This window comes from Babylonia areolata, chromosome 12 (assembly GCF_041734735.1).
Source record: "Babylonia areolata isolate BAREFJ2019XMU chromosome 12, ASM4173473v1, whole genome shotgun sequence".
Lineage (NCBI taxonomy): Eukaryota > Metazoa > Mollusca > Gastropoda > Neogastropoda > Buccinidae > Babylonia > Babylonia areolata.
This window is the reverse complement of record NC_134887.1, coordinates 42,380,958-42,405,316: the sequence shown is the minus strand read 5'-3', so window position 1 is coordinate 42,405,316 and position 24,359 is coordinate 42,380,958. Positions and strand designations below refer to the sequence as shown.

The 24,359-nt window shown below is 47.2% G+C and overlaps 1 protein-coding gene across 1 annotated transcript in view; it reads right to left on the bottom strand.

The window, feature by feature from the left end:
- LOC143288644 (E3 ubiquitin-protein ligase Bre1-like) overlaps nt 1-24,359 on the bottom strand; it is a 42,030-nt gene that overhangs the window by 6,725 nt on the left and 10,946 nt on the right. The window contains exons 8-16 of the mRNA XM_076597309.1: nt 19,989-20,114; nt 18,361-18,534; nt 15,015-15,150; nt 14,123-14,244; nt 12,625-12,974; nt 9,398-9,482; nt 6,181-6,363; nt 2,478-2,606; nt 1,153-1,325 (exon numbers count right to left, since the gene is read on the bottom strand). Coding sequence (XP_076453424.1) covers nt 1,153-1,325; nt 2,478-2,606; nt 6,181-6,363; nt 9,398-9,482; nt 12,625-12,974; nt 14,123-14,244; nt 15,015-15,150; nt 18,361-18,534; nt 19,989-20,114 — 1,478 coding nt within the window. The remainder of the gene's footprint in view (nt 1-1,152; nt 1,326-2,477; nt 2,607-6,180; nt 6,364-9,397; nt 9,483-12,624; nt 12,975-14,122; nt 14,245-15,014; nt 15,151-18,360; nt 18,535-19,988; nt 20,115-24,359) is intronic.

Below are 24,359 nucleotides of genomic sequence, written 5' to 3'. Positions count from 1 at the left end.
AAGGGAGTTACATACAATCGTGAGTCGTGTCTCACAGTCTGCATACCTGGCCTCACTGAGGGTGAGGGACAGCAGGTTTGAGAGGAAGGGAGTTACATACAATCGTGAGTCGTGTCTCACAGTCTGCATACCTGGCCTCACTGAGGGTGAGGGACAGCAGGTTTGAGAGGAAGGGAGTTACATATAATCATTGAGTTGTGTCTCACAGTCTGCATACCTGGCCTCACTGAGGGTGAGGGACAGCAGGTTTGAGAGGAAGGGAGTTACATACAATCGTGAGTCGTGTCTCACAGTCTGCATACCTGGCCTCACTGAGGGTGAGGGACAGCAGGTTTGAGAGGAGGGGAGTTACATACAATCGTGAGTCGTGTCTCACAGTCTGTGTACCTGGCCTCACTGAGGGTGAGGGACAGCAGGTTTGAGAGGAAGGGAGTTACATACAATCGTGAGTCGTGTCTCACAGTCTGCATACCTGGCCTCCTCACTGAGGGTGAGGGACAGCAGGTTTGAGAGGAGCGGAGTTACATACAATCGTGAGTCGTGTCCAGCTGTAACCGTCAAAACAGCAGAGAAGGGAACCGCTGTCCTAATTATCTGGGTGAGAATCTGATTATAGTGGAGAGAATCTTGCCCAAGTTACATCCCCACTCTCTCTGTCAAGAGGGCTTTAGGACAGTCAGCATTGGGGATGATCCCCTAAGGCTAAAAAGCCCCGAAGACTGCAGCACTATAAAACAGCACAATCTTTCCTTCTAGTACAGTCCTTCACCAAAAGCTGTAAATGACTTCCCATTACAGTGGAGAAACCACTTATCATAATGCTCTGAATCCACTGCTGGCTTGTCTGAAAGCTTGTCAATCTCAGAAATCAGGCGGAGCGTTGAGCCTGGAAGGTAGACTCAGCCGTAAATGACGTCCCACTGCAGTAGAGAAACCACCAATCATACAGCTCTCACTTTGCTACTGGCCTAACTAAAAGCTTATGTCAATCTCAGAAAAAAGGCCAAGCGCTGAGCCTGGCAATGGGGGAGTTACAGTCACCTGGCCACAAACAACACCTGCCAGTGTGTGAGAGGCGAGTGGCGAGCGCAGCCACGCACACCCACACACACCCACCCACACACACCCACACGCACAGCCACACCCACATACCTGGCCTCCTTCTCGATGAGGGCAAGGGACTGCTGCATGATGCGCTCCTTGTCCTCCAGGGATCGCACCACCAGGTTCTGAGCCTCCACCTGCTGGTGTAGCTGTGTGCCCTGCTCCTCCAGCACCTCCTTCTCCTCCTTCAGCAGCTTCTGGATCTGGTTCGACTTGATCCGCTACACACACACACACACATATATCAATTATCATCATTATCATAACCAATACTTATCAGGCTAGACAGTTGTCCAGAAGAGTTTTCTCTTAAAATCAGCCAGGGTCCTGGAGCTGCCTTAGGCCCCTGGTGAGGTGCAAAGCCACCCTGGTCGAAAACGAAACTAGTGATTCTTAAGAGGTTTTGGGGGCCTCTCCTGGAAGCTAAAACAATAATTCACAGTTTCTTCTCTGACCCCCCGAAAACTTTATTTTTCCACCCAAAAGGACATTGCTAAGGGCTCACACAGTCGTTTGCTCAGCATGCTGCCTGTGGGCAGAACCAGCTGACAGCTGCCTTTTAGGTGCTTTATCTGTTTGTTTCCCCAGTCATTCAGTCCAGGCATTCAATCAACTGGACACACACACATGTATACTCAAGTGGATTTTTCTTCAGAATTTTGCCAGGAACAGACCCTGTTGGTTCTGGATCTGGTTTGACTTGACACACACCGACACAGACACACACATCAACCTGCTTCCAGATCTGGTTGGACTTGATCCGCTCAACACACACACACACACATGCACACACTCACACATAACGTTCCTTCTGTATCTGGTTGGACTTTATACACTACACACACACACAGGTAGAGGCACTCAAATCAAATCATGTTGCTTCTGGATTGGGTTAGACTTGATCCACTGAATACAAGTACACACACACACACACACAAATCATGTTGCTTGTGAATCTGGTAAGACTTGGTCCACTAGAACACACACGCACACACACACATATATATATATATATACACACACAAGCACATATGCACACACATACAAAACATGTTGCTATTGGATCTGCTTAGACTTGATCCGCTGAATATACACACACCCACATCGTGTTTCTTCTAAATCTGGTTAGACTTTACCAACTACACACACACAGACACACAGGCACATACACACAAATCATGTTGCTTCAGGATCTGGTTCAACTTAATCCACTAAACATGCACACACTGACACAAACTTGCACACACACCCACACGCATGCACACACACACACACACACGCATGCACAGACACACACACCATCCTCCCCACCCAGCCACCCCCATCCCTCCCAACAAACAAGTTCCCTTTCTTCCACCAAGACAATTCCAGACCTCTGACATGAGCTTGAAGTTGGCGTCGTCCTTCTCCCGCAGCTGCTGCAGCAGCCTCATGTTCTGCTCCTGCATGTCCTCAAAGGCCTGACCTGTCACCTCCAGGTCGTTCAGCAACGCCTCTTCCCTCTGACCACACATACACACACACAGTGTCAGGGGTGTGTGAAGGGTGGGAGGGTGTGGAGAGATATGGAAGGATGGCGGGGTGTGATGGAGTGTGATTTAAAGTGTGGATAGAGGGGTGTGGATGGAAGGGATGTTAAGAGATGTAGCAGGATGGTGAGTGGGGTGGGATGGAGTGTGATTTGAAGTGTGGATAGAGGGGTGTGGATGGAAGGGATGTTAAGAGATGTAGCAGGATGGTGAGCGGGGTGTGATGGAGTGTGATTTGAAGTGTGGATGGAAGGGATGTTAAGAGATGTAGCAGGATGGTGAGTGGGGTGTGATGGAGTGTGATTTGAAGTGTGGATAGAGGGGTGTGGATGGAAGGGATGTTAAGAGATGTAGTAGGACGGCCAGTGGGGTGTGATGGGATGGGACTTGTGTGGGATGTGGATGGAAGAGGTGGGGTGGTGTGGGGTAAGATTTGGAGAAAGAAGTGGGGAGGGGTGGGGTGTGTGTGGAGGGAGAAGTAGGGAGGGACGTGGTGTGGTGTGGTGTGGAGGGAGAAGTAGGGAGGGACGTGGTGTGGAGGGAGAAGTAGGGAGGGATGTGGCGTGGTGTGGAAGGAGTAGTGGGGAGGGACGTGGTTTGGTGTGGTGTGGAAGGAGTAGTGTGGAGGGACGTGGTGTGGTGTGGTGTGGAGGGAGAAGTAGGGAGGGATGTGGTGTGGTATGGTGTGGTGTGGAAGGAGTAGTGGGGAGGGGTGGCGTGTGTGTGGAGGGATGTGGTGTGGTGTGGAGGGAGAAGTATGGAGGGATGTGGTGTGGTGTGGTGTGGAGGGAGAAGTAGGGAGGGATGTGGTGTGGTGTGGAGGGAGAAGTAGGGAGGGACGTGGTGTGGTGTGGTGTGGAGGGAGAAGTAGGGAGGGACGTGGTGTGGTGTGGTGTGGAGGGAGAAGTAGGGAGGGACGTGGTGTGGTGTGGAGGGAGAAGTAGGGAGGGACGTGGTGTGGAGGGAGAAGTAGGGAGGGATGTGGTGTGGTGTGGAGGGAGAAGTAGGGAGGGATGTGGTGTGGTGTGGCGTGGTGTGGAGGGAGAAGTAGGGAGGGATGTGGTGTGGAGGGAGAAGTAGGGAGGGATGTGGTGTGGTGTGGAGGGAGAAGTAGGGAGGGACGTGGTGTGGTGTGGAGGGAGAAGTAGGGAGGGACGTGGTGTGGAGGGAGAAGTAGGGAGGGATGTGGCGTGGTGTGGAGGGAGAAGTAGGGAGGGATGTGGTGTGGTGTGGAGGGAGAAGTAGGGAGGGATGTGGTGTGGTGTGGAGGGAGAAGTAGGGAGGGACGTGGTGTGGCGTGGAGGGAGAAGTAGGGAGGGACGTGGTGTGTGGCGTGGAGGGAGAAGTTGGGAGGGACGTGGTGTGGCGTGGTGTGGAGGGAGAAGTAGGGAGGGATGTGGTGTGGTGTGGTGTGGAGGGAGAAGTGAGGGACGTGGTGTGGAGGGAGAAGTAGGGAGGGACGTGGTGTGGTGTGGTGTGGAGGGAGAAGTAGGGAGGGACGTGGTGTGGAGGGAGAAGTAGGGAGGGACGTGGTGTGGTGGTGTGTGTGGCGTGGTGTGGAGGGAGAAGTATGGAGGGATGTGGTGTGGTGTGGTATGGTGTGGAGGGAGAAGTATGGAGGGATGTGGTGTGGTGTGGTGTGGTGTGGAGGGAGAAGTAGGGAGGGATGTGGTGTGGTGTGGTGTGGTGTGGAGGGAGAAGTAGGGAGGGATGTGGTGTGGTGTGGAGGGAGAAGTAGGGAGGGACGTGGGGTGGTGTGGAGGGAGAAGTAGGGAGGGACGTGGTGTGGTGTGGTGTGGAGGTAGAAGTAGGGAGGGACGTGGTGTGGTGTGGTGTGGAGGGAGAAGTAGGGAGGGACGTGGGGTGGTGTGGAGGGAGAAGTAGGGAGGGATGTGGTGTGGTGTGGTGTGGAGGGAGAAGTAGGGAGGGACGTGGTGTGGAGGGAGAAGTAGGGAGGGACGTGGTGTGGAGGGAGAAGTAGGGAGGGATGTGGTGTGGTGTGGAGGGAGAAGTAGGGAGGGATGTGGTGTGGTGTGGTGTGGAGGGAGAAGTAGGGAGGGACGTGGTGTGGAGGGAGAAGTAGGGAGGGACGTGGTGTGGAGGGAGAAGTAGGGAGGGACGTGGTGTGGTGTGGTGTGGTGTGGAGGCAGAAGTAGGGAGGGATGTGGTGTGGTGTGGAGGGAGAAGTAGGGAGGGATGTGGTGTGGTGTGGTGTGGAGGGAGAAGTAGGGAGGGATGTGGTGTGGTGTGGTGTGGAGGGAGAAGTAGGGAGGGACGTGGTGTGGAGGAAGAAGTAGGGAGGGATGTGGTGTGGTGTGGAGGGAGAAGTAGGGAGGGATGTGGTGTGGTGTGGAGGGAGAAGTAGGGAGGGATGTGGTGTGGTGTGGAGGGAGAAGTAGGGAGGGATGTGGTGTGGTGTGGAGGGAGAAGTAGGGAGGGACGTGGGGTGGTGTGGAGGGAGAAGTAGGGAGGGATGTGGTGTGGTGTGGTGTGGAGGGAGAAGTAGGGAGGGATGTGGTGTGGTGTGGAGGGAGAAGTAGGGAGGGATGTGGTGTGGAGGGAGAAGTAGGGAGGGATGTGGGTGGGTGGAGGGAGAAGTAGGGAGGGATGTGGTGTGGTGTGGAGGGAGAAGTAGGGAGGGACGTGGTGTGGTGTGGAGGGAGAAGTAGGGAGGGACATGGTGTGGTGTGGTGTGCAGGGAGAAGTAGGGAGGGATGTGGTGTGGTGTGGAGGGAGAAGTAGGGAGGGACGTGGTGTGGTGTGGAGGGAGAAGTAGGGAGGGACGTGGTGTGGTGTGGAGGGAGAAGTAGGGAGGGATGTGGTGTGGTGTGGAGGGAGAAGTAGGGAGGGATGTGGTGTGGTGTGGAGGGAGAAGTAGGGAGGGATGTGGTGTGGTGTGGAGGGAGAAGTAGGGAGGGATGTGGTGTGGTGTGGAGGGAGAAGTAGGGAGGGACGTGGTGTGGAGGGAGAAGTAGGGAGGGACGTGGTGTGGAGGGAAGAGGGGAAAGATGGGTGTTGGGGGATGGGAAGTGTGGTGTGGTGTGGTGTGGTGGGATATGGGTGGAGATGGGAACACATCTTTTAAAAGTTTGAATTACTATTGGTTTAAGGTGCTGGAATTAAATTAAAAACAAAAAGACTAGCAAGAAGACAAAATGAAATGCTCAAGCTTTACAGTTAAGTGTGAATGTAGGTATGGACCTCTGTGGGTAAATGTGAGTGTGGCTGCCTGATGAAGAGCATGTGTATGGTCAACATTCTGCACAAATAGTCCACTTTGAAAGCAGTTTGAAAGCACTAGCACTCTGTATAAGGTACAACCCTTTTGTTCCACTAACTTCATGCCGCACTAAACTCTGTCACTGTTGTCTCTGTGTATGTGTATGTGCATGTGTATGCCTGTGTGCATGCATGTGTGTGCGTGCGAGTGCATGCATGTGTGTATGCGTGCGTGTGTGTGTGTGTGCAAGCAGGAGGGGGAGGAGGCAGTAGGGGGTGTCAAGAAGTGGGGGGAGGGGTGTGGGGGTCAGTCATCCCTCACTCTCACCTGTTTCTGGGAGGCCAGGCTCTTCTGCAGGTCGGCGATGGTCTCCTCCATCTTCTTGATCTTGCGCAGCGCCTCGTCCTCAGCCAGCTTGCGGCGGTCCCTCCGCTCAATCTCCTGCATCTTCTTCAGCTGCTGCCGCATCTCCTCCATCTCCTGTCTCGCCTTCTTCTCCGCCGTCATCAGCTGCCACACAGGTAACGTTACCTTTAGTTAGTTGGCTATGTATCTTTCTTGCTTATAATACTATAGCTTAGTTGATATGACTTGACTTGATTTGATTTGATACGGATTCTTATATAGTGCCTATCCTCTGTCGGAGACCAGGCTCTAAGTGCTTTTCAAACACAGTGTCATTTGCACAACAGGCCACCTTCCTGGGTAGAGCCGACTGACAGCTGCCATTTGGGCCCTCATCAGTCGTTTCCTGTGTCATTCATTCAGACTTCAGGCACACTCACACATACACACTCACTCACACAGACGGCCCTCATCAGTCGTTTCCTGTGTCATTCAATCAGACTTCAGGCACACTCACACATACACACTCACACAGACGGCCCTCATCAGTTGTTTCCTGTGTCATTCAATCAGACTTCAGGCACACTCACACATACACACTCACACAGACGGCCCTCATCAGTCGTTTCCTGTGTCATTCAGACTTCAGGCACACTCACACATACACACTCACACATACACACTCACACAGACGGCCCTCATCAGTTGTTTCCTGTGTCATTCAATCAGACTTCAGGCACACTCACACATACACACTCACACAGACGGCCCTCATCAGTTGTTTCCTGTGTCATTCATTCAGACTTCAGGCACACTCACACATACACACTCACATAAACATGTAATATTTTACGTGTAATGACTGTTTTGTTTATTTACCCAGCCATATAGGCAGCCACACTGTTTTTAGAGGTGTGCATGCTGGGTATGTTCTGGTTTCCATAATCCACTGAACACTGACATGGATCAGAGGATCTTAAAACATGCATATTTGATCTTCTGCATGTGTATACACACAAAGGGGGTTCAGGTACCAGCAGGCACCTCCACCTCCTGTTGTGCCTTCTCCTCAGCCGTCATCAGCTGGTTGGCACCATATCTTTAGTTAGTTATCTTTGTTGCTTTTATATCCAACATCAGCTGCAATGATGGAACCTCGCTTTCATTGGTTAGTGATTCAGAACCTTGCTGCCTGTACTCATTATCAGCTGTGACGACGGTACCTTGATGATATCTTAGTTCTGTGAATGACAGCAGTTTGATGATATCTTAGTTCTGTGAATAACAGCAGTTTGATGATATCTTAGTTCTGTGAATGACAGCACCTTGATGATATCTTAGTTCTGTGAATGACAGCACCTTGATGATATCTTAGTTCTGTGCAACGACAGCACCTTGATGATATCTTAGTTCTGTGAATGACAGCACCTTGATGATATCTTAGTTCTGTGCAATGACAGCACCTTGATGATATCTTAGTTCTGTGCAATGACAGCACCTTGATGATATCTTAGTTCTGTGCAATGACAGCACCTTGATGATATCTTAGTTCTGTGAATGACAGCACCTTGATGATATCTTAGTTCTGTGAATGACAGCACATTGATATCTTAGTTCTGTGATGATGGCACCTTGATGATATCTTAGTTCTGTGAATGACAGCACCTTGATGATATCTTAGTTCTGTGAATGACAGCACCTTGATGATATCTTAGTTCTGTGACAACGGCACCTTGATGACATCTTAGTTCTGTGCAATGACAGCACCTTGATGATATCTTAGTTCTGTGCAATGACAGCACCTTGATGATATCTTAGTTCTGTAACGACAGCACCTTGATGATATCTTAGTTCTGTGCAATGACAGCACCTTGATGATATCTTAGTTCTGTGCAATGACAGCACCTTGATGATATCTTAGTTCTGTGAATGACAGCACCTTGATGATATCTTAGTTCTGTGACGACGGCACCTTGATGACATCTTAGTTCTGTGCAATGACAGCACCTTGATATCATCTTAGTTCTGTGACGACGGCACCTCGATGATATCTTAGTTCTGTGAATGACAGCACCTTGATGATATCTTAGTTCTGTGAATGACAGCACATTGATATCTTAGTTCTGTGCAATGACAGCACCTTGATATCATCTTAGTTCTGTGACGACGGCACCTCGATGATATCTTAGTTCTGTGAATGACAGCACCTTGATATCATCTTAGTTCTGTGAATGGTTCTGTGAATGACAGCACCTTGATATCTCTAATTAGTTATCTTACTTGCTTATAAACTAAGCAGCAACAACAGCACCTTGACATCTTTGTTCTTACCTTTGTTGCTAACACTATAACCTAGCTTAGTTTCTTACCGTTGTTGCTAACACTATAACCTAGCTTAGTTTCTTACCTTTGTTGCTAACACTATAACCTAGCTTAGTTTCTTACCGTTGTTGCTAACACTATAACCTAGCTTAGTTTCTTACCTTTGTTGCTAACACTATAACCTAGCTTAGTTTCTTACCGTTGTTGCTAACACTATAACCTAGCTTAGTTTCTTACCTTTGTTGCTAACACTATAACCTAGCTTAGTTTCTTACCGTTGTTGCTAACACTATAACCTAGCTTAGTTTCTTACCTTTGTTGCTAACACTAGAACCTAGCTTATTTTCTTACCTTTGTTGCTAACACTATCACCCAGCTTAGTTTCTTACCTTTGTTGCTAACACTATAACCCAGCTTATTTTCTTACCTTTGTTGCTAACACTATAACCTAGCTTAGTTTCTTACCTTTGTTGCTAATACTATAACCCAGCTTAGTTTCTTACCTTTGTTGCTAGTACAATAACCTAGCTTATTTTCTTACCTTTGTTGCTAACACTATAACCTAGCTTAGTTTCTTACCTTTGTTGCTGGTACCATAACCTAGCTTAGTTTCTTACCTTTGTTGCTAGTACCATAACCTAGCTTAGTTTCTTACCTTTGTTGCTAGTACAATAACCTAGCCAACCATCACTCAGGGGCCATACCAGGGTGAAAAAAAAAACCTGTAAAATATTCACCCCACAGAATCTGAGACAAAAAACAACAACAAAAAACCCCCCAAAACCAAACAAGTAATGAAAACTCTGGAAAGGGAAAATAGGCACAGTCAGTCCCATCTGTGCGAATAAAGCACACAGGTGATGCATGGCGACCTTACCTGTACTTTGTCCCGCTGTTCCTTGGGAGCACTCTTGTACATGTCCAGCAGCAGCTTCAGTTCCCGTGCCCCGTCCTGCGACTTCCTGCACACACCATACAGCCGTGTGTGTCAAAATGAATGATGCAGCATACACACACCATACAGCCGTGTGTGTCAAAATGAATGATGCAGCATACACACACCATACAGCCGTGTGTGTCAAAATGAATGATGCAGCATACACACACCATACAGCCGTGTGTGTCAAAATGAATGATGCAGCATATACACACCATACAGCCGTGTGTGTCAAAATGAATGATGCAGCATACACACATCATACAGCCGTGTGTGTCAAAATGAATGAAGATGCAGCATACACACACCATACAGCCGTGTGTGTCAAAATGAATGATGCAGCACACACATCATACAGCCGTGTGTGTCAAAATGAATGATGCAGCATATACACACCATACAGCCGTGTGTGTCAAAATGAATGATGCAGCATACACACACCATACAGCCGTGTGTGTCAAAATGAATGAAGATGCAGCATACACACACCATACAGCCGTGTGTGTCAAAATGAATGATGCAGCATACACACACCATACAGCCGTGTGTGTCAAAATGAATGATGCAGCATACACACACCATACAGCCGTGTGTGTCAAAATGAATGATGCAGCATACACACACCATACAGCCGTGTGTGTCAAAATGAATGATGCAGCATATACACACCATACAGCCGTGTGTGTCAAAATGAAAGATGCAGCATACACACACCATACAGCCGTGTGTGTCAAAATGAATGATGCAGCATACACACACCATACAGCCGTGTGTGTCAAAATGAATGAAGATGCAGCATATACATGGCATAGAGTCATGTAGGTATGTAAAAAATGCATGAAGATTATAACAGATCTTAGTCAAACTGCAGCATGCACAGACCAAGAGAGACAGAGAAATGGAAAGAAAGCCAGTACCTAAGCAAAACATTAAAAAAAAAAAAAAAACCAACAACAACCAATAACCCCAGAAATGTGATGGAAAATACATATAATAATCCATATACAAAGCAACAAGCACCTAAAAATAATCACGATGTTTCAAGATAGCAGCTGAGTGAAGCTGTGCAAGTTTCGCCCTCCAAACTTTTAAGGCTTACAGCGAACTCCACAGCTTTTTTTTTTTTTCTCTCCCTAACCTTACCATAAAATGTGGTGTGTGCTGTGGTGCTCTGGTTCTGAGGAAAGTACTTTGGAGGTGTGTGACTATGTAATTTATCGGAAAACTGAATTCAAAAGAAGTTTACTTACAAAGTGTACGAGTGGCACCACCCATTTCCCAGTAGCTGCTTGCTGACAGTTTTCAACTTGTGTGTGTGATTTTGCCCGTGCAATGTTGTGTGTGTTTGAACTGCCACCCTTCTCACATCCCTGTTCCCATTCTTCATAAATTGACAAGTCGTGTACAGCATGCCATTTTAGTGTGTAGAGTGTTTGTTTCTTCCAATGTGTTCATTTCTTCCTCACTGCATACTGTGAGTTATAATCCTTGATCTCAAACTGTCGTGTTTTGAAGGGTTTTTTTCAATGACATACTCATGTTGGTCCTGATGTGTACTTTTTTGTTTCTTCCCACATAACTTCATACCAGTTTCATGCCATAAGCAATGAGAACAGAGAGAAACGACCAGCGACTTCGCCTTTGCAAGTGAAGATGGAGAAGAGGACTTGATCTGAAGACAGTGCCAGTGGGTTTGATGGTGATGAGACGTTATAAATTCTGATTTTTTCTCCAGCACCCTTTTAGAATCTAACCCCGGTAAGGTACACAAGAATGCCCCTGTGCCCCTTGTCAACGAACTGAAAGTCGCTCTTGGAGATCCTAACACTTTGGAAATGATTTCTAGAGCAGTAGCTGCCCAAGTCTTAGATCCACTTCGGAAAGAAATCCTTAGTTTGCGTTCTACAGTTAAAGAGCTTTGTGATGCTGTTGAAGCCAATGGTAATCAAATCCTAAAACTTTAAGACAGAGTGGACTTCTGCGTTCATGGGCTGCAACTCCCACATTCACTTGTATGCACACGAGCAGGCTTTTACATGTATGACCGTTTTCACCCTGCCATGTAGGCAGCCATACTCCGCTTTCGGGGTACAGAGTGGACAAACTGGAACAATACAGTAGAAGGAATTCTGTTAGGATCAGCTCAGTGCTGGAAAGTAAGGGAAAGTCTACGGATGAAGTTGTGACACGAATCTGTAGAGAGGCTGACATGGAGCCGACAGACTACATGATGAAGGGGAGAAAACATCTGATGGAAATATCCCTCGTTAACCAGGTGATATCAGTAGGAAATTGTTCAAACGTGTCATGGAAATATCCCTCGTTAACCAGGTGATATCAGTAGGAAATTATTCAAACGTGTCATGGAAATATCCCTCGTTAACCAGGTGATATCAGTCGGAAATTGTTCAAACGTGTCATGGAAATATCCCTCGTTAACCAGGTGATATCAGTAGGAAATTGTTCAAACGTGTCATGGAAATATCCCTCGTTAACCAGGTGATATCAGTCGGAAATTGTTCAAACGTGTCATGGAAATATCCCTCGTTAACCAGGTGATACCAGTCGGAAATTGTTCAAACGTGTCATGGAAATATCCCTCGTTAACCAGGTGATACCAGTCGGAAATTGTTCAAACGTGTCATGGAAATATCCCTCCTTAACCAGGTGATATCAGTCGGAAATTGTTCAAACGTGTCATGGATGCATTTTCTGTGCTTCAGTCTCCTCTGTGTGTGACTCCTCCAATCATTTATCATTCGTCCTTTCTGTTATCCCCAACCCTCTTTCTCTCTCTCTCATACATATGCACATGTACATTCATTTGTGCATGTGCATTATACAAAGAGAAAGGCTGAGAAAGAGAAAGAGAAACTGGGAGTGACAACCTGTAAGCTACCCACTTAAAACAGGACACTGTGTCACAGACTAACACTGTGCTCTCACTTGATCTTTCAATGTAACACATCAACATCACATGCAGACACTCTTTTCTCTTATCTCAAGAAATAAATCTGCACTGACTTTGGAAAGCAAGACAAGGCATTCTTTTCTCTTATCTTAAGAAATAAATCTGCACTGACTTTGGAAAAGCAAGGTAGAGTTCAGACACACACACACACACACACACACACACACACACACACACACACACACACAGCACTCACTTGAGCTGCATCTTGAGCTCCTTGACCAGGTCTGAGTCACCACCACCACCGCCGCTGCGACCCTTTCCTCCCTCACCCCCTTCATCGTCCTCCTCCTTCTTCACCACCACCCCCCCGTCCGCTTCCTCCTTCACTGTGACGCCTCCACCAGAGGGGGAGAGGAGGGCGGGGTCGTGGGGCTCCTCCTTGATGGCCCCCACCAGGTCCTTGCTGTCCGGGCTGCTGACCCCGTCACCTGTTGCCGTGGACGCGCCGCTCGTGGAGGGCGTGGGGGTGGTTGGGGTTCCTGGGGGATTGTTGTTCCCACCGGCGGCGGCGGAGGGGTTGAGGGTGGCCATCTCTTGACGCACCTGTTTGGTTTTTTTGTTTATTGTTTGTTTTTTTGTTTATTTGTTTGTTGGTTGGTTGTTTTTTCAGACATAAACAAGAATGTGTCTCATCTTAAAATGATTGTCAGGGGCTCTTAATAACTCCCATTGTTCAAAGAAAACCAGATTTTAATAAACAATTCATGTCACATTTTTCATGAATACTGTATTCTCTCGTCGTACTTTTTACCTGCCCTGTTTCAAATGTCAAATAATGATCATTTAATTTAACTTTGAATAATAAAGTTATGCTGATGCTGGGCAATTAACCAACGTATTTTTCTCTTTAAAATCCATTTTATAGTGCTTTAAAAAATTTTTTTAAATATCAGTTATTACTTAGATGCAATGATTCCATCCATAACTTTTCAAAAATTATCCCTCAAAGCAGTAATGAAATTGCAACATACATCATGCTTATCCTAAAACGTCAAACACAAGGCAAGTGGATCCATACATTCACTCACATGTACATATACATGCAAGAACGCCTGCACAGATGCACACCGACAGACAAACATACCCCAACACCCTGCCCCCCTCAGCCCCCACACACAGTGACACACATCCCCAACATGAAGTCTTTTCTTACTTTTCTAAACCTGGAGGGAGGAGCCCAGAACAGAGGTTGGGTCATGTTTACAAGTCAACAGGACTGAACTTTCTTCCACAGACTGGCAAGTATTGGCCACGATATCTCAACCATGTTTAGCACACAGTCGTCAGAGTGACTTTTTTTGTAATGCAGAACAGTTTGCAGCTGAGGTCCAAGGCCACTGAACTGAAGAGTGTGTCGTAATACCGAGACATGAGAAAACTAAGGGGGAAAAAATTCCTGAAATGGCAATACGGTAATCTACTGAACTTTTTCCCTCAGAATGGCAAGTATTGGCCACATTATCTTTACCACACCTATCATACAGTGGGAGTGACTGCTGATTTTTTATATAACACACAACAGTTTGCGGCTGATGTCCAAGGGTTGCTGAACCTGAAGTGTATGTCTTAATACCAAAACAAAGTAAAACATAGGAGGAAAAAAAATGTGCCAAAATACCAATTCTAAATCTGAAAATACGGAAACTCTCCAACCCACGCCTGTCAAAGGCTTCACAAGCAGGGGACCTTACCTTCGCCATCTCTGTCTGTGTCTCTTTCAGGCGTCGTTTGTATCGGGACGACTCCATCTTGAGCTGCTGGTTGTGGTTCTGAAGACTCTGGATCAGGTTCCTCATCTCACGGTTGATGGTCACTATAAAGGAGACTAACATTATCACACCTAGTGGGGAAAACTTACAGCATGTATAAGACTGTAACTTTTCACTGTTCAGCTGCCAGAACGTCCTTGATAACAACATAAAAGGCATCGTAACACCACCCACTGGTTTTAGTATCTGTGTAAAATCAACTCAGTCTGGCTCCATGATAAAGTAATTATCATCATGACACTGCTGGTTTGAGCATCTATGTCAAATCAACTCAGTCTGGTTCCATGATAAAGTAATTATCATCATGACACTGCTGGTTTGAGCATCTATGTAAAATCAACTCAGTCTGGCTCCATGATAAAGTAATTATCATCATGACACTGCTGGTTTGAGCATCTATGTAAAATCAACTCAGTCTGGCTCCAAGACAAAGTGATTACTGTCATCAGTAGGGGGGCTTAATACATGGAGTCCTAAGCACGTTAAATCAGAACGGGCATGACTGAACACCACTGAAGTGACTCAGTAGTAGTGCAGGGTCTCCTCTGGTGTGTGGCCACCTGGTGACCAAACATCAACAGTTCACTGCAGACTGCAGACAGTGGGGAACAGAAAAACCTGGCTGTGGCTGTGTATGGAGGACTTGAAATAAACAGCAAGGGAGTAATACCACTGAAATAGTGCAGATGATGGGTCAGCAAAAAATACACAAAAAAACAACTAATAATAAAATAAAATAAAATAAAAAATAAAATTAAAATAAACAAACAAATAAAATGAGGAACTAAAACCCCTTCATTATCACTCCACTCACCATTCTGGTCGTTGGCTGCCATGGCCTGTTCAAACTCGATGCGGAGCATCTCATACTCCTTGCGCATCTGAGCGTAGTTGTCTTCTGCCTGAATCATCTCTGTCCTCAACCGTTTCTGACCCTCCAGCTCCTCTATCTGGTACAGATAATAACAACAGTAATAACACTGATCATCATAACAATATAGTCATAATGTATAGCAATAATAAACATACTTATACAATCTTGTGCAGAGACAAATCAAAGTGTGTCTTTTTTAATCTCAGATGCATTTTACTCAAATTCATGGGGTCAAAATATTGAAAAATATCACAACCACAAATAATTTCCAAGTAAAAAAACAAAAAGCCAAACAAATGATTGCAATGTGAAAAACTGCCAGAGATGGGCACGACAACCTTGTGGTCTGAGCACTAGACTTCACATCTCGGGGTCCTGGGCTTGCATAGGTATTTCTAACCTCCCAGGTCAACACATGAGCTGACCTGCTAGTGCCTGAACCCCCCCTGTGCATTTACACACCCACAACATCAAACATGCACAATAAAAATCTCATAATCCATGTCTGGAGGGCTGTGGAAACAAACTTACCAAGCAGGCACATCCCCAAAATGCAGCACAGCTGCCTAAATGGCAAAGTAAAGAACAGCCATACACGTAAAAGCCTACTTGCAATTATCAGTAAATGTAGGACTGCAGTCCACAGACACAACCCCACCCCATCTTCCCCCCCCCCCCAAAAAAGACCACCAGTAATGTTGTTGTTGTTGGTAGTGACAGTAACAGTTCTGACCTCCATGTGTTCGATCTGACGGAGGTGAGTGTTCTTGTTGAGGGACAGTGTGACAGTAACAGTTCTGACCTCCATGTGTTCGATCTGACGGAGGTGAGTGTTCTTGTTGAGGGACAGAGTGACAGTAACAGTTCTGACCTCCATGTGTTCGATCTGATGGAGGTGAGTGTTCTTGTTGAGGGACAGAGTGACAGTAACAGTTCTGACCTCCATGTGTTCGATCTGACGGAGGTGAGTGTTCTTGTTGAGGGACAGAGTGACAGTAACAGTTCTGACCTCCATGTGTTCGATCTGACGGAGGTGAGTGTTCTTGTTGAGGGACAGAGTGACAGTAACAGTTCTGACCTCCATGTGTTCGATCTGACGGAGGTGAGTGTTCTTGTTGAGGGACAGTGTGACAGTAACAGTTCTGACCTCCATGTGTTCGATCTGATGGAGGTGAGTGTTCTTGTTGAGGGACAGTGTGACAGTAACAGTTCTGACCTCCATGTGTTCGATCTGACGGAGGTGAGTGTTCTTGTTGAGGGACAGAGTGACAGTAACAGTTCTGACCTCCATGTGTTCGATCTGACGGAGGTGAGTGTTCTTGTTGAGGGACAGAGTGACAGTAACAGTTCTGACCTCCATGTGTTCGATCTGACGGAGGTGAGTGTTCTTGTTGAGGGACAGTGTGACAGTAACAGTTCTGACCTCCATGTGTTCGATCTGACGGAGGTGAGTGTTCTTGTTGAGGGACAGAGTGACAGTAACAGTTCTGACCTCCATGTGTTCGATCTGACGGAGGTGAGTGTTCTTGTTGAGGGACAGAGTGACAGTAACAGTTCTGACCTCCATGTGTTCGATCTGGCGGAGGTGAGTGTTCTTGTTGAGGGACAGAGTGACAGTAACAGTTCTGACCTCCATGTGTTCGATCTGACGGAGGTGAGTGTTCTTGTTGAGGGACAGAGTGACAGTAACAGTTCTGACCTCCATGTGTTCGATCTGACGGAGGTGAGTGTTCTTGTTGAGGGACAGAGTGACAGTAACAGTTCTGACCTCCATGTGTTCGATCTGACGGAGGTGAGTGTTCTTGTTGAGGGACAGAGTGACAGTAACAGTTCTGACCTCCATGTGTTCGATCTGGCGGAGGTGAGTGTTCTTGTTGAGGGACAGAGTGACAGTAACAGTTCTGACCTCCATGTGTTCGATCTGACGGAGGTGAGTGTTCTTGTTGAGGGACAGTGTGACAGTAACAGTTCTGACCTCCATGTGTTCGATCTGACGGAGGTGAGTGTTCTTGTTGAGGGACAGTGTGACAGTAACAGTTCTGACCTCCATGTGTTCGATCTGACGGAGGTGAGTGTTCTTGTTGAGGGACAGTGTGACAGTAACAGTTCTGACCTCCATGTGTTCGATCTGATGGAGGTGAGTGTTCTTGTTGAGGGACAGTGTGACAGTAACAGTTCTGACCTCCATGTGTTCGATCTGGCGGAGGTGAGTGTTCTTGTTGAGGGACAGAGTGACAGTAACAGTTCTGACCTCCATGTGTTCGATCTGATGGAGGTGAGTGTTCTTGTTGAGGGACAGAGTGACAGTAACAGTTCTGACCTCCATGTGTTCGATCTGGCGGAGGTGAGTGTTCTTGTTGAGGGACAGAGTGACAGTAACAGTTCTGACCTCCATGTGTTCGATCTGATGGAGGTGAGTGTTCTTGTTGAGGGACAGAGTGACAGTAACAGTTCTGACCTCCATGTGTTCGATCTGACGGAGGTGAGTGTTCTTGTTGAGGGACAGAGTGACAGTAACAGTTCTGACCTCCATGTGTTCGATCTGACGGAGGTGAGTGTTCTTGTTGAGGGACAGAGTGACAGTAACAGTTCTGACCTCCATGTGTTCGATCTGACGGAGGTGAGTGTTCTTGTTGAGGGACAGAGTGACAGTAACAGTTCTGACCTCCATGTGTTCGATCTGACGGAGGTGAGTGTTCTTGTTGAGGGACAGAGTGACAGTAACAGTTCTGACCTCCATGTGTTCGATCTGGCGGAGGTGAGTGTTCTTGTTGAGGGACAGTGTGACAGTAACAGTTCTGACCTCCATGTGTTCGATCTGGCGGAGGTGAGTGTTCTTGTTGAGGGACAGTGTGACAGTAACAGTTCTGACCTCCATGTGTTCGATCTGACGGAGGTGAGTGTTCTTGTTGAGGGACAGAGTGACAGTAACAGTTCTGACCTCCATGTGTTCGATCTGATGGAGGTGAGTGTTCTTGTTGAGGGACAGTGTGACAGTAACAGTTCTGACCTCCATGTGTTCGATCTGACGGAGGTGAGTGTTCTTGTTGAGGGACAGAGTGACAGTAACAGTTCTGACCTCCATGTGTTCGATCTGGCGGAGGTGAGTGTTCTTGTTGAGGGACAGTGTGACAGTAACAGTTCTGACCTCCATGTGTTCGATCTGACGGAGGTGAGTGTTCTTGTTGAGGGACAGAGTGACAGTAACAGTTCTGACCTCCATGTGTTCGATCTGATGGAGGTGAGTGTTCTTGTTGAGGGACAGAGTGACAGTAACAGTTCTGACCTCCATGTGTTCGATCTGGCGGAGGTGAGTGTTCTTGTTGAGGGACAGCTGGTTCTTGGACTCCTCCAGCTGGGTTCGGATCTGCATGCTCTCATTGTACAGCACAGAGAACTGCGACTGCAGACACTTGTACTCCGTCGTCTCCAGCACAACGCTCTCCGGCAAATGTTGCAGCTGGGAACACAACAGCAAACCAGTACAGGAACAAATGTTGCAGATGAGGAACACAACAGCAAACCAGTACAGTAACAAATGTTGCAGCTGGGAACACAACAGCAAACCAGTACATTAACACATGTTGCAGATGAGGAACACAACAGCAAACCAGTACAGTAACACATGTTGCAGCTGGGAACACAACAGCAAACCAGTACAGGAACACATGTTGCAGATGGGGAACACAACAGCAAACCAGTACAGTAACACATGTTGCAGATGAGGAACACAACAGCAAACCAGTACAGTAACAAATGTTGCAGATGAGGAACACAACAGCAAACCAGTACAGTAACAAATGTTGCAGCTGAGGAACACAACAGCAAACCAGTACAGTAACACATGTTGCAGATGAGGAACACAACAGCAAACCAGTACAGGAACAAATGTTGCACATGAGGAACACAACAGCAAACCAGTACAGGAACAAATGTTGCAGATGAGGAACACAACAGCAAACCAGTACAGTAACACATGTTGCAGATGGGGAACACAACAGCAAACCAGTACAGGAACAACTGTTGCAGATGAGGAACACAAAAGCAAACCAGTACAGTAACACATGTTGCAGATGGGGAACACAACAGCAAACCAGTACAGGAACAAATGTTGCAGATGAGGAACACAACAGCAAACCAGTACAGTAACACATGTTGTAGATGAGGAACACAACAGCAAACCAGTACAGTAACACATGTTGCAGATGAGGAACACAACAGCAAACCAGTACAGGAACAAATGTTGTAGATGAGGACACAACAGCAAACCAGTACAGTAACACATGTTGCAGATGGGGAACACAACAGCAAACCAGTACATTAACACATGTTGCAGATGAGGAACACAACAGCAAACCAGTACAGGAACAAATGTTGTAGATGAGGACACAACAGCAAACCAGTACAGGAACAAATGTTGCAGATGGGGAACACAACAGCAAACCAGTACAGGAACACAACAGTAAATCATACAATCAGTTGACACTGAATCAGAGATAAGAAGACAGGTCAGGATATCGGTCACCATCCTTTATCTGGACCTTTTCCTCTTGGGGTTGCATTACTTTTGTTCTCTGAAATCGATTATGCCACCCAGCATGCACACCCCTGAAAACAGAGTATGGCTGCCTTCTTGACAAAGTAAATAAAATTAAAAAAAGGTCATCCACATAAAATATTACATGCATGAGTGTGTATGTGTGCATGCCTGAAATCTGACCGAATGACACAGGAAATGAGTGGTGAGCGCCCTGCCACAGCAGCCATCAGTCGCCTCTACCCAGGTAGGCAGCCTGTTGTGTCAATGACCCCTTGTTTGTAAAGGACTTCAGAGTTGGATTTCCGATCGAGTACAGATGCTACATAAGTATCCAAATCATCATCGAAGTCCAACACACACACACACACACTCACATCCATCTTGAGCTTCTCGATCTCCTTCAGAGCCTCCTGGTGGTCAGCGGTCAGTTTCTCCAGCTCCATCAGGCGGTTGGCTGACAGCTCTTTGTGCTCCTCCAGGTCAGAGAGAATCTCGTCCAGCTGAAAGGAGGCAGATCCCTGTGCAAACTGCATGCGTCTGCATTAGTCTCCGCTTACCCCCTGTCAGACTACTCTGTTTAATGATAAATAATACCCCCCACACATGTGTCGACACTGAAGTCTCTGCTGACCCTCTGTCAGACTGCTCTGTTTGTTTAACAATAAAAAAAATAACCCTCCCATACCTCTGCGCTAAGTCTCCACCTATCCCTGTCAGACTGCATTAGTCTCCACTTATCCCTGTCAGACTGCATTAGTCTCCACCTACCCCCTGTCAGACTGCATTAGTCTCCACCTATTCCCTGTCAGACTGCATTAATCTCTGCCTACCCCCTGTCAGACTGCATTAGTCTCCACCTATCCCCTGTCAGACTGCATTAGTCTCCACCTATCCCCTGTCAGACTGCATTAGTCTCCACCTATCCCCTGTCAGACTGCATTAGTCTCCACCTACCCCCTGTCAGACTGCATTAGTCTCCACCTATCCCCTGTCAGACTGCATTAGTCTCCACCTATCCCCTGTCAGACTGCATTAGTCTCCACCTACCCCCTGTCAGACTGCATTAGTCTCCACCTACCCCCTGTCAGACTGCATTAGTCTCCACCTATCCCCTGTCAGACTGCATTAGTCTCCACCTATCCCCTGTCAGACTGCATTAATCTCTGCCTACCCCCTGTCAGACTGCATTAGTCTCCACCTACCCCCTGTCAGACTGCATTAATCTCTGCCTACCCCCTGTCAGACTGCATTAGTCTCCACCTACCCCCTGTCAGACTGCATTAGTCTCCACCTATTCCCTGTCAGACTGCATTAGTCTCCACCTACCCCCTGTCAGACTGCATTAGTCTCCACCTACCCCCTGTCAGACTGCATTAGTCTCCACCTACCCCCTGTCAGACTGCATTCGTCTCCACCTATCCCCTGTCAGACTGCATTAATCTCTGCCTACCCCCTGTCAGACTGCATTAGTCTCCACCTATCCCCTGTCAGACTGCATTAATCTCCGCCTACCCCCTGTCAGACTGCATTAGTCTCCACCTACCCCCTGTCAGACTGCATTAATCTCTGCCTACCCCCTGTCAGACTGCATTAATCTCCGCCTACCCCCTGTCAGACTGCATTAGTCTCCACCTATCCCCTGTCAGACTGCATTAATCTCTGCCTACCCCCTGTCAGACTGCATTAGTCTCCACCTACCCCCTGTCAGACTGCATTAGTCTCCACCTATCCCCTGTCAGACTGCATTAGTCTCCACCTACCCCCTGTCAGACTGCATTAATCTGCCTACCCCCTGTCAGACTGCATTAGTCTCCACCTATCCCCTGTCAGACTGCATTAATCTCTGCCTACCCCCTGTCAGACTGCATTAGTCTCCACCTATTCCCTGTCAGACTGCATTAATCTCTGCCTACCCCCTGTCAGACTGCATTAGTCTCCACCTACCCCCTGTCAGACTGCATTAATCTGCCTACCCCCTGTCAGACTGCATTAGTCTCCACCTATCCCCTGTCAGACTGCATTAGTCTCCACCTATCCCCTGTCAGACTGCATTAGTCTCCACCTATCCCCTGTCAGACTGCATTAATCTGCCTACCCCCTGTCAGACTGCATTAGTCTCCACCTATCCCCTGTCAGACTGCATTAATCTCCGCCTACCCCCTGTCAGACTGCATTAGTCTCCACCTATCCCCTGTCAGACTGCATTAGTCTCCACCTATCCCCTGTCAGACTGCATTAGTCTCCACCTATTTTCTGTCAGACTGCATTAATCTCTGCCTACCCCCTGTCAGACTGCATTAGTCTCCACCTATTTTCTGCCAGACTGCATTAATCTCTGCCTACCCCCTGTCAGACTGCATTAGTCTCCACCTATCCCTGTCAGACTGCATTAGTCTCCACCTACCCCCTGTCAGACTGCATTAGTCTCCACCTACCCCCTGTCAGACTGCATTCGTCTCCACCTATCCCCTGTCAGACTGCATTAATCTCTGCCTACCCCCTGTCAGACTGCATTAGTCTCCACCTATCCCCTGTCAGACTGCATTAATCTCCGCCTACCCCCTGTCAGACTGCATTAGTCTCCACCTATCCCCTGTCAGACTGCATTAATCTCTGCCTACCCCCTGTCAGACTGCATTAGTCTCCACCTATTTTCTGTCAGACTGCATTAATCTCTGCCTACCCCCTGTCAGACTGCATTAGTCTCCACCTACCCCCTGTCAGACTGCATTAGTCTCCACCTATTCCCTGTCAGACTGCATTAATCTCTGCCTACCCCCTGTCAGACTGCATTAGTCTCCACCTACCCCCTGTCAGACTGCATTAGTCTCCACCTACCCCCTGTCAGACTGCATTAGTCTCCACCTACCCCCTGTCAGACTGCATTAGTCTCCACCTATCCCCTGTCAGACTGCATTAATCTCCGCCTACCCCCTGTCAGACTGCATTAATCTCTGCCTACCCCCTGTCAGACTGCATTAGTCTCCACCTATCCCCTGTCAGACTGCATTAATCTCCGCCTACCCCCTGTCAGACTGCATTAATCTCTGCCTACCCCCTGTCAGACTGCATTAGTCTCTGCCTATCCCCTGTCAGACTGCATTAGTCTCCACCTATCCCCTGTCAGACTGCATTAGTCTCCACCTACCCCCTGTCAGACTGCATTAATCTCCACCTATCCCCTGTCAGACTGCATTAGTCTCCACCTATCCCCTGTCAGACTGCATTAGTCTCCACCTATCCCCTGTCAGACTGCATTAGTCTCCACCTACCCCCTGTCAGACTGCATTAATCTCTGCCTACCCCCTGTCAGACTGCATTAGTCTCCACCTATTTTCTGTCAGACTGCATTAATCTCTGCCTACCCCCTGTCAGACTGCATTAGTCTCCACCTACCCCCTGTCAGACTGCTCTGTCTAACAATAAATAAGAACACCCATACATGTGTCTGTGTTAGTCTCCACTTATCCCGTCAGACTGCGTTAGTCTCCACTAACCCCCCTGTCCAACTGCTCTGTTTGTTGCAACGATAAAAAAATAACCCACACACAACTGCGTTAATCTCTGCCTACCCCCTGTCAGACTGCTCTTTTTGATTCACAATAAATAATACCCCCACACGTGTCTGTGTTAGCCTCCCATTACTCACTGCCAAACTGCACTGTTTGTTGTAACAATAAATAACACCCCCCAAACATGTGTCTACATTACAGTCTCCACTTGCCTCCTGTTCAACTTCACTGTTTCTTTGAAAAAAGAAAAGAAAAGAAAACCCCCCACACATATATCTACATTACGGTCTCCACTAACCACCTGCTCTGTTGTAACAATAAATAATAATCCCTAAAACATGCGTCTGCGTTCAGTCTCTGCTACCTCCATCAGATTGCTTTATCATATTCATAATCCTAAATATGTCTACATTAGTCAGGGTGATTCGTCAAACTGTTTATCATAACAAGAATAACCCTCACATCCACTAATGCACGGTTTCCTCTCTCCTTATCTGCGTAATAGTTAGCACATGTAAATGAACCCATGGCAAGAAACAGCTCATCCCTGGCAAAATTCGGTAGAAAAATCATGTGGCAGAGCAGCATGAATTTCACGCAGAGAAATCTGTTGCAATAGAAGTAACACAGCACAATACAAATAATACATTTTCAACTTTCTCCCTGGTCTGGTCCCCCTACCTCCCCTTCTATGGCATTCCCTGAATGTTTACAATCCAAGCGTTGCAGATTTTACAAAGCACAGAAGAATAAGCACACAAGATGACACTAGTGACAAGATATATATCAGAGACATTGGTGCCAAGATATATATCAGAGACACTAGTGACAAGGTATATATCAGAGACACTAGTGCCAAGATATATATCAGAGACACTAGTGACAAGATATATATCAGAGACACTAGTGACAAGACATATATGAGACACTAGTGCCAAGATATATATCAGAGACACTAGTGACAAGACATATATCAGAGACACTAGTGCCATAGTATATGACACCAAAATATATATCAGAGACACTAGTGACAAGATATATATCAGACACTAGTGACAAGATATATATCAGAGACACTAGTGACAAGATATATATCAGAGACACTAGTGACAAGACATATATCAGAGACACTAGTGACAAGATATATATCAGAGACACTAGTGCCAAGATATATATCAGAGACACTAGTGACAAGATATATATCAGAGTGATTCCTGTGTCTTCAGACTGACA